At 53.8% G+C, this 16,284-nt stretch overlaps 4 protein-coding genes across 4 annotated transcripts; 2 read left to right on the top strand and 2 right to left on the bottom strand.

Moving 5' to 3' along the window:
* Positions 1 to 63: 63 nt before the first annotated feature.
* On the bottom strand, positions 64 to 1,077 carry ACET3X_001643 (uncharacterized protein; the record flags this gene model as incomplete). The annotated part of the gene is made up of 1 exon (XM_069446957.1): positions 64 to 1,077. One exon carries the CDS (start codon positions 1,075 to 1,077, stop codon positions 64 to 66), a length of 1,014 nt encoding a protein of 337 aa, XP_069311885.1.
* A 1,561-nt stretch (positions 1,078 to 2,638) lies between these two features.
* ACET3X_001642 (uncharacterized protein) lies at positions 2,639 to 5,167 on the bottom strand (the record flags this gene model as incomplete). The annotated part of the gene is made up of 1 exon (XM_069446956.1): positions 2,639 to 5,167. One exon carries the CDS (start codon positions 5,165 to 5,167, stop codon positions 2,639 to 2,641), a length of 2,529 nt encoding a protein of 842 aa, XP_069311884.1.
* A 348-nt stretch (positions 5,168 to 5,515) lies between these two features.
* ACET3X_001641 (uncharacterized protein) lies at positions 5,516 to 6,679 on the top strand (the record flags this gene model as incomplete). The annotated part of the gene is made up of 1 exon (XM_069446955.1): positions 5,516 to 6,679. The coding sequence occupies one exon, from the start codon at positions 5,516 to 5,518 to the stop codon at positions 6,677 to 6,679; it is 1,164 nt and encodes a 387-aa protein (XP_069311883.1).
* A 1,824-nt stretch (positions 6,680 to 8,503) lies between these two features.
* Positions 8,504 to 13,088, top strand: ACET3X_001640 (uncharacterized protein). Its single transcript, XM_069446954.1, has 4 exons — positions 8,504 to 8,668; positions 8,791 to 9,535; positions 9,586 to 12,653; positions 12,707 to 13,088. The coding sequence occupies exons 2-4, from the start codon at positions 8,915 to 8,917 to the stop codon at positions 12,906 to 12,908; spliced, it is 3,891 nt and encodes a 1,296-aa protein (XP_069311882.1). The 5' UTR covers positions 8,504 to 8,668; positions 8,791 to 8,914; the 3' UTR covers positions 12,909 to 13,088.
* Positions 13,089 to 16,284: the final 3,196 nt, after the last annotated feature.

Raw genomic sequence — 16,284 nt, 5'->3', positions numbered from 1 at the left:
CTCGGATCCAGGTGTGAGCAGCTCGCAGCTCGCAGCTCAATATCTCTTGCGATAACCATCTCATCAGCCCTCGTCTCGGACAACAGGCCGATTCTGCAAGCTCTGGAACCACTTGTCCAGATCCTCGTAATGCTTTTCCAGCCTTCCATCCATATCCATGCTGAGCGGCGGTGGCGATACCACAGTGCTCGGTGGATTTGAGTCTGCCGGTCGCTGAGGAAGTGACGTGTCCTGCGGGTGCTGGATATCGCCCTCCGCTTCTTTGACCAGTCGATGAATCTCGTCCGGGACCAAGCCCTCGCGTTCGAGCATAGCCTTGATCTTCTCCGCCATAGCGACCTGTTTCTTGATTCTCCACTGACTTTGTTTCAGGTCGGCAGCCACGTCCTCTAGAGGGCCTGCAAGGTTGTTCTGGAGCCCGCCATTACGATTGTTGCTGTTCCTCTTCGTGCCTTTGACTTTCGATTGCGCGATAGCTTTGACGTGTTTGACAATCTGCTCAATCGTATTAACGAGTCCTCCGTAAAGACCCAGATACACCTGGAAGTATCGTAGACGCATATCATTCGCTTGTCTGCACATGATGAGGAAGTCTATGTCCCGAATTGTTTCCAACTGGGTGAACGCTTCTTTGCTCTTGTACGACGCTTTCCGGAACTCAAATACTGTATCGAGCGAACGCTGGGCCAAATCTTTGATCGCTTGGTTGCCTTCGAAATATTCCTTCATGGTGGCGCTGCTACTCTTGGTCTTGGTGTCATCACCCAGTCGTATGGAGGTGATGACCTTCTTGAAATTCTCATTCATGTCGAATAGTCTTTTCTCGGCGACGAGTCCTAGATAGAGCATGAAGAAGAATGAGACGAGGAAATGGCGGCATATAAATAGCGATACTATGTAAAGAACGAGTATCGGTACCAGGTCCTGGAGGAAGAGGGTATGGATAGGCTTGAGGCCATCAGCGACTTTGCAAGATCTTGATTTAAGCTCGTCTGCAGTGCCGGCGTGGCTGTTTTCGGGTGCTGGCTCGCTTTTCGCGTCCGGAGGCGCCAAGTCCCTGGCGGTGTTGGGCTTCATGTTTGCTGTCTGGTGTGTGGTGTAAAGAAGAGACGACTACGACGACAGATCTTGCTATACGGAGCGGGGGTCTGATGGCACGTGTCATGTCATTCTTTACTTTCATTGAGTTTCCTCTCGCCCGTCAGACGCTTGAGTCATCATACCCTTCTTAGCTCTGATGTAGGGAAACTCTGCGTCATCGGTATCAATTAGAGTCTATGAAACACACGCGACTGTTCACAAAAGACTCTTGCCGAAACCACAACCTACACCATCACTTACCTAAAGACGCACCTGTTGGCCGCCTATCATACTTCCCATCATCCCAAGGTCATCCTCCCCCTCATAATCTCCCATACCAGCTGCGTCTTGGAGAGCCTTGCAGTAGCTAGCTATTCTCTCTTCATTCTCATTTTCATTTCGTTCCGAATTGTCTTCCGTCGATATAGCAGTGGTCTCATCCACCATGTCATTCCTCACGAACAAATGCTCATACTCATCGTCCGCCTTCTTCAGATCGCTCTCTACCCTCTTGACTACTAGGCTGTCCATCTCGTCACTTGGAAGTCTCTGGAGGCGCAGGATGGTATCGATTCTCTTGACTGTATCCAGTCCTTTGTTGAGTTTGACACGACTTTTGTGGAGTCTCTGTGACAGATCTGTCAAAGGAACGATACAGCTTTCGTGATGTAACTCTGTCTGGCCGAGGTCATTGACTCTGGGGGATGTGGCGTTTCTGAACTCCACTATCACCATTTCCAGTGTATTGATTATACTTTCGTGGAGCTTTATGAGAGAAGTGTAGTATTCAATGTGCCTGTCGTTGATCCGCTTCCTGTGAAACCTGTCTGCGACAAATCCGCCTTGTTCAGCATCAGAGAGCTGCTTCAATAGCCTCGTGTTATCCCTCTGGAGTTTAGTGTTCGCTCTTATGTGCTCATTGTTTTTTGCCTTGCATTCTTCCATCTCTTTCTTTTCTTCTTCTCGTTCAGCCTCAACAAGGAGAAAGCGTCTGTTGGATTCGGCCAGCTCGTTCCTGAGCGATTCTTCGCCGTGTCGAGAAATCTCTAGATTGTAGAGCGCTTCTTGGCGCACTTCCTGGCTTTTCTGGAGGCCATCTCGGAGGCGACCAGTGACGAAAGCTAGTGCGAGTATAAACGCGAATGATATGTTGAACTCGAAGTCTAGGATAACGTCCAAGACATCGCGAGTGTAGGAAGCGATGTGAAAGTAGAGTAAAATATAACAGACGACGGCCGCCCAGACTGTGTACCATGAGGTGATATTTTGGATGGAATTCAACGGGGTCGCGACCAGATTCATAGTTGTGATTGGAGGACCAAAGAGCATCATCAAGAGTCCTTCTGTTGTATTGTTAACCACAAAATGGTTAGAATAACGAGTGTTATAAAGACCTGTTGTTTGTGAAATGGCTTCATGAGACTGCACTCCACTCTTCCACAACGTACTAGCAAGAAAGTCATGAAAGACGCAGAAGTCCTGACAGCATCGAGAGATTGAGAATTCGAAGTGGTGGCACATTTCTAAATTGGTGGGTATCGTCCAAACAGAGCACGAACTACTCAGCGACCTCATCAAACCCAAGTCCATCCAGGTTACCCAGAAACTCCATGTTGCCCTCGCCAGCCACAAGCGCATCGACATCAATCCCGCCACTCGTGAGATATCTCGCACTGACACCAGTATTGATCTTCTGGCTCAGGAGATGCTTCAGCTCTGCTCTCAGCGATTGCATCTCCGCCTTTGTCATTTCGCTCGCTTCCTTTTCCTTCTTCTTCCGGCCGCTTCCACGACCTTTCTTGCCCGGTGCTTCCTTCTCCAACTCTTCACTGTCGTAGTTGACACCAAGATCTTCGGCAGCTCGTCGTAGTAGGTCATCCTCGCTATGCTTCTTCTCCTTTGCAATGACAGTGTCAGATAGCTTTTTCGAGATGGTAGCGCGAGGCTTCAAGCGCGAGACGATACGGCGGTCGATGTCCAGGGTGCGGATGAAAAAGGCCGTCTTCTTGGACTTGGGAGCATCGCTGGCGCGTGCATGGACCTTGGCAATAAGTCTTCGTACACCCGCGACTTCCTCTGGAGCACAGATCAGAATACTAGCTCCTGAAGCATCTGCACGTGCGGTACGTCCGGATCGATGGACATATGTATCGGCGGCGCGAGGCAGATGGTAGTGAATGACCAAGTCTATCTTGGGTATGTCCAGACCTCTGGCAGCAACGTCTGTAGCAACCAGAATAGACCCGGGTCGCTCCTTGAACCGTTCGATCGAACGCAGACGGGCTTTCTGGGGCATGTTCGAATGTAGTGGTAACGCTGGTAGAGCCAGGTTTGTCAAGAACGGTGTTATGCGACGGACGGCAGAGATTGAGTTGGTGAAAACTAAAGCGCGCTTCTTCGTGTAGAACATTAGCAGAGAATAGAGATAAAGATCCTTCTCAGTTCCGGCGCACTCGATGAGTCCTTCCTGTAGCTTGCTGGCCATCTGCGAAGTTGGGTTGGCGTCGATGAACATCGGCTTCTCTTCCCGGAACCGGAGTTTCTTGAGCAGGTACTCCATAGACTGTTGCTGGCTCATGAGGTCGCCACTATATTTAGACTTGCCAGCGAGTTTCCGTTGCAAGTCTTTCCCGAAAGTCGCTGAAAACACAAGAGTTTGGCGTAGGGATTCTGGTGCTTGTTCCTCATCACCGTTCTCGTTAGGCTCATCGTCAGGCTCCAAGACTTTGAGAATCTCGCTCATTTCTTTGAAGTGCCCTTCGCTCAGCAAGCGATCAGCCTCATCAACAACCAGGAACTTGATCTGCTTGAACTTGGGCAGCAGGCCTTGACCGCTGCTGATAACCTCCCACAGTCGTCCTGGCGTACCAACAACAATGTCTGCCTTCTCCAATTGCCTGCGCTGCTTCTGTACGGACAGACCACCTGTGATGGACGCGATGTACGGGGGGTCGAAGTCGCCCTTCGCGCAGAGAGCGACCAAGTGATTGTTGATCTGATGCGCAAGTTCACGTGTTGGTGCAATGATCAGCGCGATAGGTGCTTTGTCCTCGGGATCTTTGGCCGTCGATCGAGCAGCAAGCCACGACTCTACAATCGGGATGCCGAAAGCGAGCGTTTTACCCGAACCTGTCGAGGCCTTGCCAATAACGTCCCTTCCTGCCATAATCTCGGGTATTGTAGACGCTTGGATACCGGTGGGTTTCGAGAACTTGAGCTTTGCCAATGCGCCTAGCATCTCTTCGGAAAGATCCAATTCATTCCATGCGCGCACATCTGTCTCGTCATCGTCGTCTTCGGGTTGGTTCGCCAGAATATCGAATGCGCCAGGTCCGAATGTTTCGCCGTCTTCACGATCTTCAACGTCGTCCTCATCTTCATCCTCGTTGTTCTCCTCATGGTCCTCGTCGTCGTGTTCCTCCTCGACATCGTCTGGGGTTGCTAGTTCTGCCTTGGCCTTTTCCTCTTCTAGTTTCTTGAGCTTTGCTTCCTTGGCCCTTTTTTTCTTCTCAGTTTTCGTAAGTTTCTTCACCTCTGGTTCGCCATTGGTGGTAGTAGCATCTGCTACATCCGTAACATCTGTATCCGCCACCGGCGCGTGTGCCTCTGTTTGCGCATCCTCCTCGTCGCTGAAGCCCTCCCAGGCGACCTCCTCGTTCTCTCCCTGCGCTGGTTCCTGTGCAGCATCCGCTTGTGTGGTGTCTTCTTGTCCATTTGCCTCCTTATCCCCAAAAGTTATCGCCTCCAGGCGTTTTGCCTCTTCTTCTTCCCGCTGCCACGCTTCCTCCACATCTTGTGCCACCTCGTCTTCCGTCTTGGTAGTCTCGAAGGTGAGGTTCCCAGTAACTGGGTCTTTCACAATCTCCACATCGTCAATCTCTTCAAGCCCATAGAAGCCTTCGACATCGTCCAACCGATCGGGCATAGACACGGGCTTCCATCCCAGCTCGTTGAGTTGCACCCGGCGCTTGGCTTTCGTCGACGAAGGGAGAGGCTTTGGAAAGGGCGCGGCTTTTGAGCGCTCAACTTTTTGGCGTTTGTGCGCCTTTTGCGACGGCTTCTGCGGGGCGGTATTGGGACGCTTCATCGTGGATGTTGTGCGATTGAGTTGTGTCGTGAAGTCGATACGCGCGCGAACTTTTTGGAAAACTTTCGGCGTTCGGGACCTCGGGGGTGCCCCACATTACTCTAGCCCACGCAGCGCTTTCCCACACTTCACGTGCATGACTCGCACTCGTTAATCGGCGTTTTTCGATCTGCATTGTCTGTGTATATCAGCACGAGGCAGAAAGAGCAGGACAAAATTTGGTGGACGAATTGGTCGAGAGTGGTTGCTGGTTAACCACAGAAGTCAACTTAGTCACATCGCGGGGAGCAGAGAACCAAAACCACAGTGGAAAACAGAAAGAGTCAGGGATAGCCGTATCACACAAACATGGGAAAATCATCCAAGGACAAGAGAGATGCCTACTACCGTCTGGCAAAAGAAGAAGGATGGCGAGCCAGATCAGCCTACAAACTTCTCCAACTAGACGAAGAATTCAACCTATTCGAAGGAGTCACACGAGTTGTCGATCTATGCGCCGCACCAGGAAGTTGGAGTCAGGTGCTCTCACGTGTACTCATCAAAGGAGAGAAATTTGGACGAGCAGGCTGGCAAGACAAACAAGCTGCCACAAGAAACTACGTCTTGGGCCATGACAAACAAGAGTCGACTACGCAGGCAACCTCTCCATCAGACGTAAAGGTGGACGACAAGCCAAAACCTAGAGAAGGCGTACGCATCGTAGCCATCGACCTCCAGCCCATGAGCCCCCTCGAAGGCGTAACAACAATGCGCGCAGACATAACCCACCCCTCCACCATTCCTCTGATGCTCAAAGCCCTCGACCCAGACACATACGATCCCGCCGCACCCCAAGGCTCCTCCCCTGTTGACCTCGTCATCTCAGACGGCGCACCCGATGTCACTGGCCTGCATGATCTAGACATTTACGTGCAAAGCCAGCTGCTATGGGCGGCGCTCAACCTCGCCCTGTGCGTGCTGAAACCTGGGGGCAAGTTCGTAGCCAAGATCTTTCGGGGCAAGGACGTCGATCTGCTGTTCGCGCAGTTGAAAATCGTGTTTGAAAGGGTGCGTGTAGCGAAGCCAAGGAGTAGTCGCGCAAGTAGTATCGAGGCGTTTGTCGTATGCGAGGGCTTTTGTCCGCCAGAGGGTTTCACGGCTAGTTTGGACAAGCCGCTCGGCGCGGGGACGCAGTTACCTACCCCAGCGCTTTCGGATACACAGAAATGGGAGAAGAAGGGCACTCGGCGCGTGAGAGAGGATGGGGCGATTGAGATTGATCTGGGTTCTGAGACGGAAAATGAAGATGATATTGAGGAAGGCGGACAGCGATGGATAGCACCGTTCCTGGCTTGTGGTGATCTGTCGGCGTATGATTCGGACGCAACGTATCATCTTCCCAAGGACAGGGTCAGTCTGGATCCTGTGCAGCCGCCCACTGCGCCGCCGTACAAGAGGGCGCTGGAGATGCGCAAATTGGCTGGTGGTGCATACGGGAAGACAAAAGGCAGAGTGGAGAAGGAAGCGAAGTAGATGCCCGATACAGATACTCATTACGCCATCATGGGTATCTGGCAGCTTCCATGCGATTTTGCAAATTGCATGTTTTGTTGACCTAAAGAAGTTGCTTGTGATTTGCACAGGCCAAGCACGCCACATGCGTTCATTGTGCATGTCTTCCCGAAGCTGTCGTGGTCTGTTGTTTCAGACCTCCATCGTATGGCACCGCCCTGTGCTGTGCCATACCAGGGTCTTCGTTACTCTATTTATTCTCCGCAAGTTACGACGACGCTGATTGGGACCTCATTCGTACCTAAAGGCGTTTGCGACAAATGTCTCGTATGCGTAATCTGCACCATATGGTCCTAGGCAGGTAATGCATGACTTGGCGGTCTTCGAGTCCGCATGCTTTCCAGATCTTAGTCTGAGGTAAAGGTCTTGGTTTATTTGAAATGGGATACTAGTTCGTAAAAATTCGTTCGCAGACTTGATCTACTGATACCCCTGTCTGCTCTCCTCTTTCGCGTTTCCATTTACAGCATCACCCGAACCGGCAATACTCAGCCATGACTCTTAGCCAAGGCCAATTGTTGTGATCTGAATTCTGCGTGTTTCGTCTTTATATTTGGGCTTGAAATTTCAGGTGCAGGGCTGTGCAGATGGCTTCTTTGTCGTCTTTGTGACGACACCTCATGAAGGTTGCCCTCTCCGTCGGCTTAGACGTCGTCAAGTCAAACCCAATGTGGATTGTTATCCTTCTCGTAAATGCCGACTATGGCACGCGCTCATGCTCGTGTCCTTCACTATGCTTAGCGTTGTGTTTGTTGGGTGATGTGTTAGGCTATACTTACCCAGGTACCTACAAAGGTAATGATTAATAGAGCAGCATAGGTACGATAATCTCCTGCTCTCACCATCCTTCGCTTTCGTGACCACACGTACTTACTAAATCAGCATACCAAGGCAAGACGACATCATTACATGTACTCCACCATGCTTGGCTTTATAGGCCTCGTCTTCGCGAACATGGTTCTGGCCGCCCCTCTGGCCCCTCTACACTCCACACATGGGGCAATGCTCCACGAACCCTCCAATAGTACCTCAACGCACCTCGTTCGTCGCCTCAACCCCAACGCATGCCCAGCGAATAAGAACCACTTCCCTGAAGTTTCACAGTGGGTGCGAGGAATGAACCAATTCTGCGACAATCACGGGAACCAAATGATTTACGGGGACAAGCCAGTAACTGTGACGATCACGTTGAGCGGCCACGACGGTCTGCCGATAGATTGGGTCTTTAGAATCTCACTCGACAACGGTAATGCTCCTCCGAATGGTGGGGCTTTTCCAGGTGAGAGTAGGTTTGCGTGGAGCTATGACTCGAGTGCCAAGCGTTGCAAGGAGAAGTTTATGGGGTTTACAAAGGACAAGGGGGGAGGGATGAGAGAAGTTTACTGTGAATGGAACAACGACAAGGGGGATATTCGTGATATTGTGATGTTGGGGGGCAAGTATGATGAAAGGCTCCATCGGGGGTTTTGGGCGACGGTCATATGGGAGACGAGGGCGAAAAAGGGACAACCGGGGGTAGATCAAGGGTGGTGATGTGATGGAGAAAAGACACCGGTGGTGGAGAGGGAGGTGCCAGAGTTCTGTTTCGTTCCCAATAGCTCGCTAGGGAAACTTGACGACAACCGAGGGGATTGCGATGGTTGAGGTTGTAAGAGGAGTGGAGGCTAGCGCGCTTTACCCGTAGCGGGATGCAGCATAGCGCGGACCGGGATGCAGCTGCAGGCACGGTCCTCGAAGCTACTGGGACATTCGAGGTCTGGCTGGCCACATTGCATCCCCCGAGTCGGGCCTCTGCCGTCGTTGTAGTTGGTACTAGCCGTCTATTTAATCAATTGAGCCTTCACCGTCTGTGCATCCACATGATGACCTGCTGAGCAAGAAAGACAGCACACAAATCCGCGCAACTATTTTCCCTGGGCCAAGCTCCGGGTGACATTACCTAGTACCCAGGTACGCACAGCCAACCAGACGCACTAAAGTGGCAGCGAGCAAGCGACGGGACCTCTACCCTTATATTTATTTCTCCACTACTGCCTTCTCACCCATCCGCTAACCTCGACCCTGTGCAACAGGCCGACATCCCTCACCGATATTTGCTACCACGTCAAGCTGGCCCCGAGTCTCTAAGCCTCCCCTCTTCACCGTCCACGCGAACGCCCTTTGGTATCTGTCGAAACGGTTTAACACTCAATCACCATGGCATCCGAAGCAGTTGCTAGCTCTGCCACCGAGGGCCTGACCCCGGCGCAGAAGCTCATGCAGGAACATGCCGACCACCATGTCACCGTCGAGGACGTGCCCGACGAGGAAGACCTCGCCCACGCTGCTGCCCCCGACACCGCTGCTCCTCTCAGCGAGAAGGCCGCCGGCAAGCAAAAGGCCGACGACGCTCCCGCCGCGCCCAAGAAGCCTGCTCTGAACACGCAGTCCGAGGAGGCCTTCCCGGCTCTCGGTCCTGTCAAGCCCCGCCCCCAGGCTTCTGTCGCTCCCACCTGGGGCAAGAAGCCGGCTGCTGTCACCTCCAACGGCGTCAATGGCAGCGCGACTGCCCAGTCTGCTCCCGCCCGTGGCCCTGCCCTCCCGTCCATGAACATCCCCGGCAAGCACACCGAACGCATCTCTCTCGCTGCCCACCAGGTCGCTCCCCGTGGTGAGCTGAAGAAGCCCATCAACGAGATTGTCCGCGACATCAACAGGCGCTCCAAGGCCAAGCTCGACTACAAGCAGGGCCAGGGCGCTCTCATCTTCGAGGCCACCGGTCCCGTTGAAGCCGTCAGGCAGGCGCTCAAGGAAGTCGCCAACGAGGTCGGCTCCAAGGTAAGCCACCCATGCACGTCCATGAAAACAACCCTAACCACCATCACTAGCAATCCGTCGATGTCCCCGTCCCCGCCTCCGTTCGCGCCCACATCATCGGTCGTCAAGGTTCCAAGATCCAGGAAATCAGCAAGCGCACCGGCGCCCGCATTCAGGTCCCCAAGGCCGAGCCCGGCGAGGATGAGGATACCGTGGTCAATGTCCACATTGAGGGCAATGCCTTGACTGCTGAGATGGCTCGTCGTGAGATTGATGCCATCGTCAACGAACGCACCTCGACCGTGAACCTGCGTCTCAAGGATATCCCTGCCGAGTTCTATCCTTTCCTCGCTGGCCCCAACAATGTCCATGCCGACAGACTTGTCCAGGGCCGCGATGTCAACATCCAGATTCCCCAGTACCACACTTGGCAATCCCAGGCGCCTCCCCAGGCCACCCGCGGACAGCCCGTTCAGTTTGCGCCCCAGGCGAACTTCCCTATCCAAGTCTCTGGTGACCGTGCCGCCGCGCAGCAGATCCAGGCCGAGCTTGAGCGTCGTGCTCAGCAGCTCCGCCAACAACTGGCTATCGAGCAACGATCCATCGAGCGCGGCCGACACCAGTTCATTGTCGGTGAACGGGGCAACTCTCTCCATGACTTCCTCGAGGAGACCGGCTGCAGCATCGTCCTGCCCCCAAGCTCGGACGACAGCGAGACGGTCTACATTGTCGGCCCGCCCAACAAGATCGAGCAGGGTATCAACAAGCTCGAAGATCTTGCTGCTAGCATGACCATGGCTACTGCAGACGCTGCTCGCGAGCACAAGGGCCCCAACTCACAGGCACATGCACACAACCTCACGCGCTACCTGCGCCAACGAAAGGCCCTCGCCGATCTTGAGCGCATGCACGAGGCCAGCATTGTTGCGCCTACTGACCGTGACGCACCAACTGGCTGGGAAATCTACGCTCGCGACGGAAAGAACAGTATGAAGGCTCGTGGCGACATCATGAGCCTCTTCCAGTCGCACCCACCTAGCCGCTTTGCGACCATGGACGTTGATCCTTTCTACCACCAGTTCTTGCAACAGCAAAACGCACCCAAGGTCCGACAGGATCATGGTGTTCACATTGTCTTCCCAGACGAGAATGAGCAATCACCTGAGTTGATCCTTGTCTATGAAGGCCAGACTCCATACGACGAGTATGCCATTCCTCGTGGCCGACCCTCCCCAGCTGAGATCAAGGCATACCAGCAAGGTCTGCAAGATGCTCAGCGCTACATCCTTGGATTGACCAAGAACCAACCGCAGATCGATACTCGTGGACTGGAGTCCAATCCCAAGTTCCACCGCAAGATCGAGCAGTTTGTCAACGAACAGCAGCAGGGCCTCGGCCCCGACCAGGTTCCCGTTCAGGCGCTGTTTGGCCAGCGACGACCGGAACCTCACAGCCGCTCGAACAACAGCTTCGCCATCCGTGGACCGTCAAATGCTGTTGACGAGCTCAACGCTAAGATTCTCGCTTTCATCGAGCAAGCTGAGAAGGATGAGCTTGAGCGCAACCACGTCACTACCTTCGACTACCCCCAGAAGTACGCGAGTCATCTCGTCGGAAAGGGCGGAGAGAACATTCAACGTCTGCGCCAGAAGTACGACGTCGATGTTCAGATCAATGACGGCAAGGTCGAGCTGAAGGGACCTTCTGCAAAGGCCCAGCAATGCAAGAAGGACATCCTTGACATGGCAAAGAAGCTCGAAGACGAGGCTACTCACATCCTAAAGGTTGCGCCTCAGTTCCACCGTGACCTGATCGGTGCCGGCGGCAAGCAGGTCGAGCGTCTTCAGGACCGCTACGGTGTACGCATCAACTTCCCTCGACGCGCACAAAACGACGACGAGGCGGGAGATGCATCGTCGCAGAAGAATGTCAAGTCGGGTCAAAACCAAGACGAAGTCATTGTCCGAGGACCCAAGAAGGGTGCAGATGAGGCCCGCGACGAAGTGCTCAGTCTGCTACAGTACATTAAGGACAACTCTTTCAGCGACACTGTCTCGGTCGCTCAGAGCAACATCCCTCGTCTGATTGGATCAGGTGGTCGCGAGATGGAGAACATCCGCCTCGAGACTGGCTGCCAGATTGACGTTCCTGGTGCCCGCGATGGTGCTGACCCATCCGGCCGCGCAGAGATCAAGCTCAAGGGTACCAAGAAGGCGGTTGAGGCAGCCAAGAAGATCCTGCAAGAGCGTGCTCGTGAGTTTGATGATACCATTGTTGAGACTCTGGAGGTCGACAGGAAGCACCACAGGAACCTCATCGGTGGCAGCGGTGCCAACATCCGCTCCATTGTTACCTCAGCTGGCGGGCCTGACAACTCCCGCGACTTGGCTCGCATGGTGCGCTTCCCTCGCGCAGAGTCTGACGAGTCGGCTATCCGTGTTGAAGGTCCCAAGAATGTTGTCGAGAAGATTGTTGCCGCTCTGAAGGCGCAAGTCTCCTCTCTCGAGAACCAAACGACCGAAACCATCGAGATTTCCCCCGACAAGCACCGTCTGCTCATTGGTCGTGGTGGTGAGACACGTCGTTCCCTCGAGTCGCAGCTCAACATCCAGCTCGATATCCCTAAGCAGACTACCACTGGTGCTGCCCGTAGTCAGGTGAAGATCACTGGTGAGCCTGCTGCCGTTGAGAAGGCCAAGGAGCATATTCTTGAGCTGGTCAAAGGTCAGGAAGGCGAGACCATCCAGGTCCCCCGCTACCTTCACCATGTTATCTCAGACAACGGCCAGTTCTTCCGTCAACTCAAGAACCAGCACAAGGTTACCGTTGACCACGGCGGCGAACAGATCCCCGCGAAGCCTGCTCAGGCCGAGGCTGGAAAGTCTAGGAAGGGTGCCAACGGCGCTCTGCCCTTGATCACTGATGACGCGAGCGCTGGTGCCGATTCGCATTCATGGGAGATTGTCGACCACAACGCTCCGGAAGAGGGCGCCGATCTCACTGCCACCATCCCCTGGATCCTGCGTGGACCCACTGAGAACCTTCCCAAGGCCCGCCAGAGGCTCGAGGATGCCATCAAGGCTGCTTCCAAGCCTTCATCCACTGGCTACCTCATTCTGCCGGACCCACGAAGCTACAGGTAAGCTGAGTCCTTAATACATGTAGTAACCCAGCGATACTAACATCTCCCAGGCTCGTTGTCGGACCCGGTGGTGCCACTATCAACGACCTTCGCAAGAAGACGGGCACAAAGATTCAAGTGCCTCGCGACCAAGCCAAGGACGAGGCTATTGAAATCGTCGGTACCAAGGACGGTTGCGAGGAGGCTCGCCAGATGATTCTTGACATTGTTTCCAGGGGTGGTAACGGCGGCGGCCGTAGGGAGCGTGCTTAGGGCGGGTTTTTCGGATTCATGAATATATAGGGATGTAACGACATTTACTATCTACCAAAAGCTGGGAGCATATTTCGGGTTATGAATGATCTTGTGGGCACACATGATGTTCGTTTCGGCATGGAAAAGGAGCATCTATGACTTCATCTTGGTCGAGCCTAGAATGGGGATATTGCCATGACTGTAGATGAATTACAGATATGAAAGCTTAGATGTTGGATCTTGAAATCATGTGATGTGTGTTCGAAAACAAATTGTTAGACTTGAGACGATAGGCACAAAAGTCTGCAAAATCTACAATGGGGAAGTTCATCGTAAGGTGATGGCGAAAGAGTCCCAATATACACTTTTCCATGCACATGTCAAGATATATGGTCCATGCAAGAGTAGTTACAAATTGGTAGTATTTTGATCTTTACAAAACCAGGTATTACGCTTACACTGCAACCTATGTCAACTACATGGTATTACGGTCACGCAATCCTCCTCCAAGACCGATTCTACCGGTAGAAACCAGAAGCATCGTCTCCGCCTACAGGCGGCGCGCTCGGTGCCTGGCCTCCAGGACGATATGGCAAATATCCTTGGGCAGGGGGCGCAGGGCTCGAGGCAGCGCCCGGTGGTGCTGGTGGTGCGTAACCAGGTTGTGCAGGCGGGTAACCGTAACCTTGTTGAGGCGGTTGTTGCGAGTAAGGGTCCGATGGAGGAGGCTGTTGATCTTGTGGGATTTGTTGCGGAGGCGGTGAAGACAGTTGCTCGTAAGGGTTCTGCTGCCCTTGTGGTGGCCCTTGCGGAGGTCCTTGCTGCGGTGGGTAACCGCCCTGCTCGTAGCCTTGCGGTGGCTGGCTAGGGGCATGAAAGGATTGACGGTTGTCTACTGGTGAGTCGTATTGGCTCGTCGCTAGCTCTTGAGGTCCGAAGCTTTGCGGCCGCCCTCCGACTGGTACTCTCCCTGGTGATAGGGTATAGGGGTCCGATGGTGGGCCTGGCTTCGGAGTCTGCTGTGTCCGCTGTTCGCCTGGAGGAACCATGAAGAACGCAGGGCCTGAGCCTGCAGGTGGAGCTTGCGAAGGAGGTCCATGTTGCTGGGGTGCGCCATAGCCATAGCGAGTTGGGTCTTGTTGCGGTGTGGAGGATACAGGTGGATATCCTTGGTAATTCGAGGGAGGTAGTGCGTTGTAGGCGCCATATCCAGGACGGCCGCCGTATGCGGGCTGTGGGGGCTGGGACATGGATGCCTCCAACATAGCTTCATAGTCTCGGCGAGCCTTGATGAACTTCTCGTTCAGTTGTGTAAAGTCATCTGCAAAGATTAGTCGCTAAACATAACTCTGCTCTTAGTGAACCTACCCTTCTTCTGCGAGTACTTGCCAATGAGCTCAATCAACTTGGGCCGGATGGCTAGCGTTGAGTGGTAGAGCTCTGTGATTTCCTCGTTGTCTCGCGCATCGCCACCACCTGGCTGTGAGCTAGTGCTCAAGAGTGCCAGCAACTTCTCCACATTCCTTATTTGCGCGAAGACCTCGGCCTCGTTCTGTGCCTCCCTCTCAAGCTCCTCGCGCGTCGGATCTTGCAGCTTCTCCACGTAGTTAAGCGGGAAGATACCCGTCTGCCCACGTAGCGATCCCTTCCACCAATCCTTGTACACCGATTCGAGGACGGCGATGATGTCGCCCTTGCGAAATTGCAGTTCACCGGGCTCGGACGGCTGAAAGTCGAAGAGGGCTCGCACGCGTGAGACGGTTGCCGCAGTTGTGCCTGACGGTAGGGGTTGAGACGGCTGCTCGGGCTGAGCACTGGGAGCGGATCCACCTTGCTGAGGTGTATTGGACTTGGCAGCCGTCGGCGCGGCGCCTTTGGACTCCCGTATCGACATGGCAAGCGCCATTTGTAGCTCCTCTTCCTCCTTTTGGCGGTCAACGTCGGAGATCTGCGTCTTTTGCGGCTTCGAGGGCGCTCGAAGGTTGGGGTCTGGGACTCGTTAGCAATATGCGCAGTGCCGGTACTTCTTCAACATACTCTGTGACTTGAGCTTCATATAGGCGCCAGACATGATCCCCAGGTCGGGATCGCTAGCGAACATGTTGGTCCACTCGGCCATACGCTCCAGTATCTTGGCCTTGACCTGCTGGTGTGTGTTCCGGTCGTTGGCAAGTCTCAGCAGGGCCTCTGTGAAGCTCCGCGACGCAAGCTCCTTGTGCATTTGGATTCCGCAGTTCTGGCTGAGAGCGTTGGCGAGCTCGAGGGTATATAGTTGTACGTTTGCGTTTCGGTGTGCTAACCGCCTAATCATGGCGGCGACGGCATCTTTGGCGCCCGTGTCGGACGATCCAACTTTGTCGCATACATCCTGTGTGGTAGGTTAGTAATGTTTGCGTATGTTCGAGCGCAGAGGCGCATGATGGTGGGCTGGACAATGGTTGCGACATGTGTCCGGCTCGCCGCCCAACGTCTTGCGAATGCTGGCCGTACCAGTATGTATTCCCAGTTCTCACTCGTCAGATTTTCGTCCGTCGCCTTGACGACAACATCGTCGAAGATGTTTGATTGTGCGCGAAACATCACGGCTGCCTATTCCCAGCGTGCTGCGGCTCAGTAGGTATGGTGAAGCTCTCCGGGGGCGCTGGTGCCTTAAAGCCGAGGGGAGGGGTTGATGTTGAAAGTACAAAAGCGGCAGCTAAGTCGGAAGTGCACTCAGCTTGTACTAAGGGAGTGCGGTTGGTTGGGAGGAGGGGCGTGTTATAGGTAGGAGCGAAAGTCGAGCATGAGGCAACTCGGTGTCGTATACGCGCGGGCTGAGCTCTCGCGCCCGACTCGACTAGCGGGGCGGATGACGAAGTTCTCAGCCACATCTGGGCAGCCCACGAGAGCTCGGGTCACCACATCCACCAAGCCAACGCCTATCGCAATATTCTCGGATCGCCGCTGAGCGATGCAACAGATGGAATAATAGTACATACCTCTGACATTAACTCGGCTTCAACAAACGATTAGAAACAGCTTTCTTGTTGTGACGCAACTTTCTTGTGAGGGACACGTAGCAAACTTTCGTCTGAGCACCAAAGCGAGGAAGCATATTTGTATTTGACTTTTCTGTATGCCGGGAATGCCATCGCCGGACAAGGTTGTAAATCCCCCAAATAGTATAGACACTAAAGATTGCACATAGTATATAGTAGACAGTCGTGTAAGACGGATCCGCGTCCTTCTGTAACCCAAGAAAACTGTCAGATCATGAGACGGGGAATGTACGCCAACTTCTACACTCAAGCCATGTGGAAACAGCACGAAAGATGTGCTCGCGAATGTAACCTGTTGAACAAGATAGGACGCGCTGGCTAATTCGCTCGACAATGCTCGTCGTGTATAACAGCAG

Source organism: Alternaria dauci, chromosome 1, assembly GCF_042100115.1.
Source record: "Alternaria dauci strain A2016 chromosome 1, whole genome shotgun sequence".
NCBI lineage: Eukaryota > Fungi > Ascomycota > Dothideomycetes > Pleosporales > Pleosporaceae > Alternaria > Alternaria dauci.
This window is presented reverse-complemented; position numbering and strand designations above follow the sequence as displayed.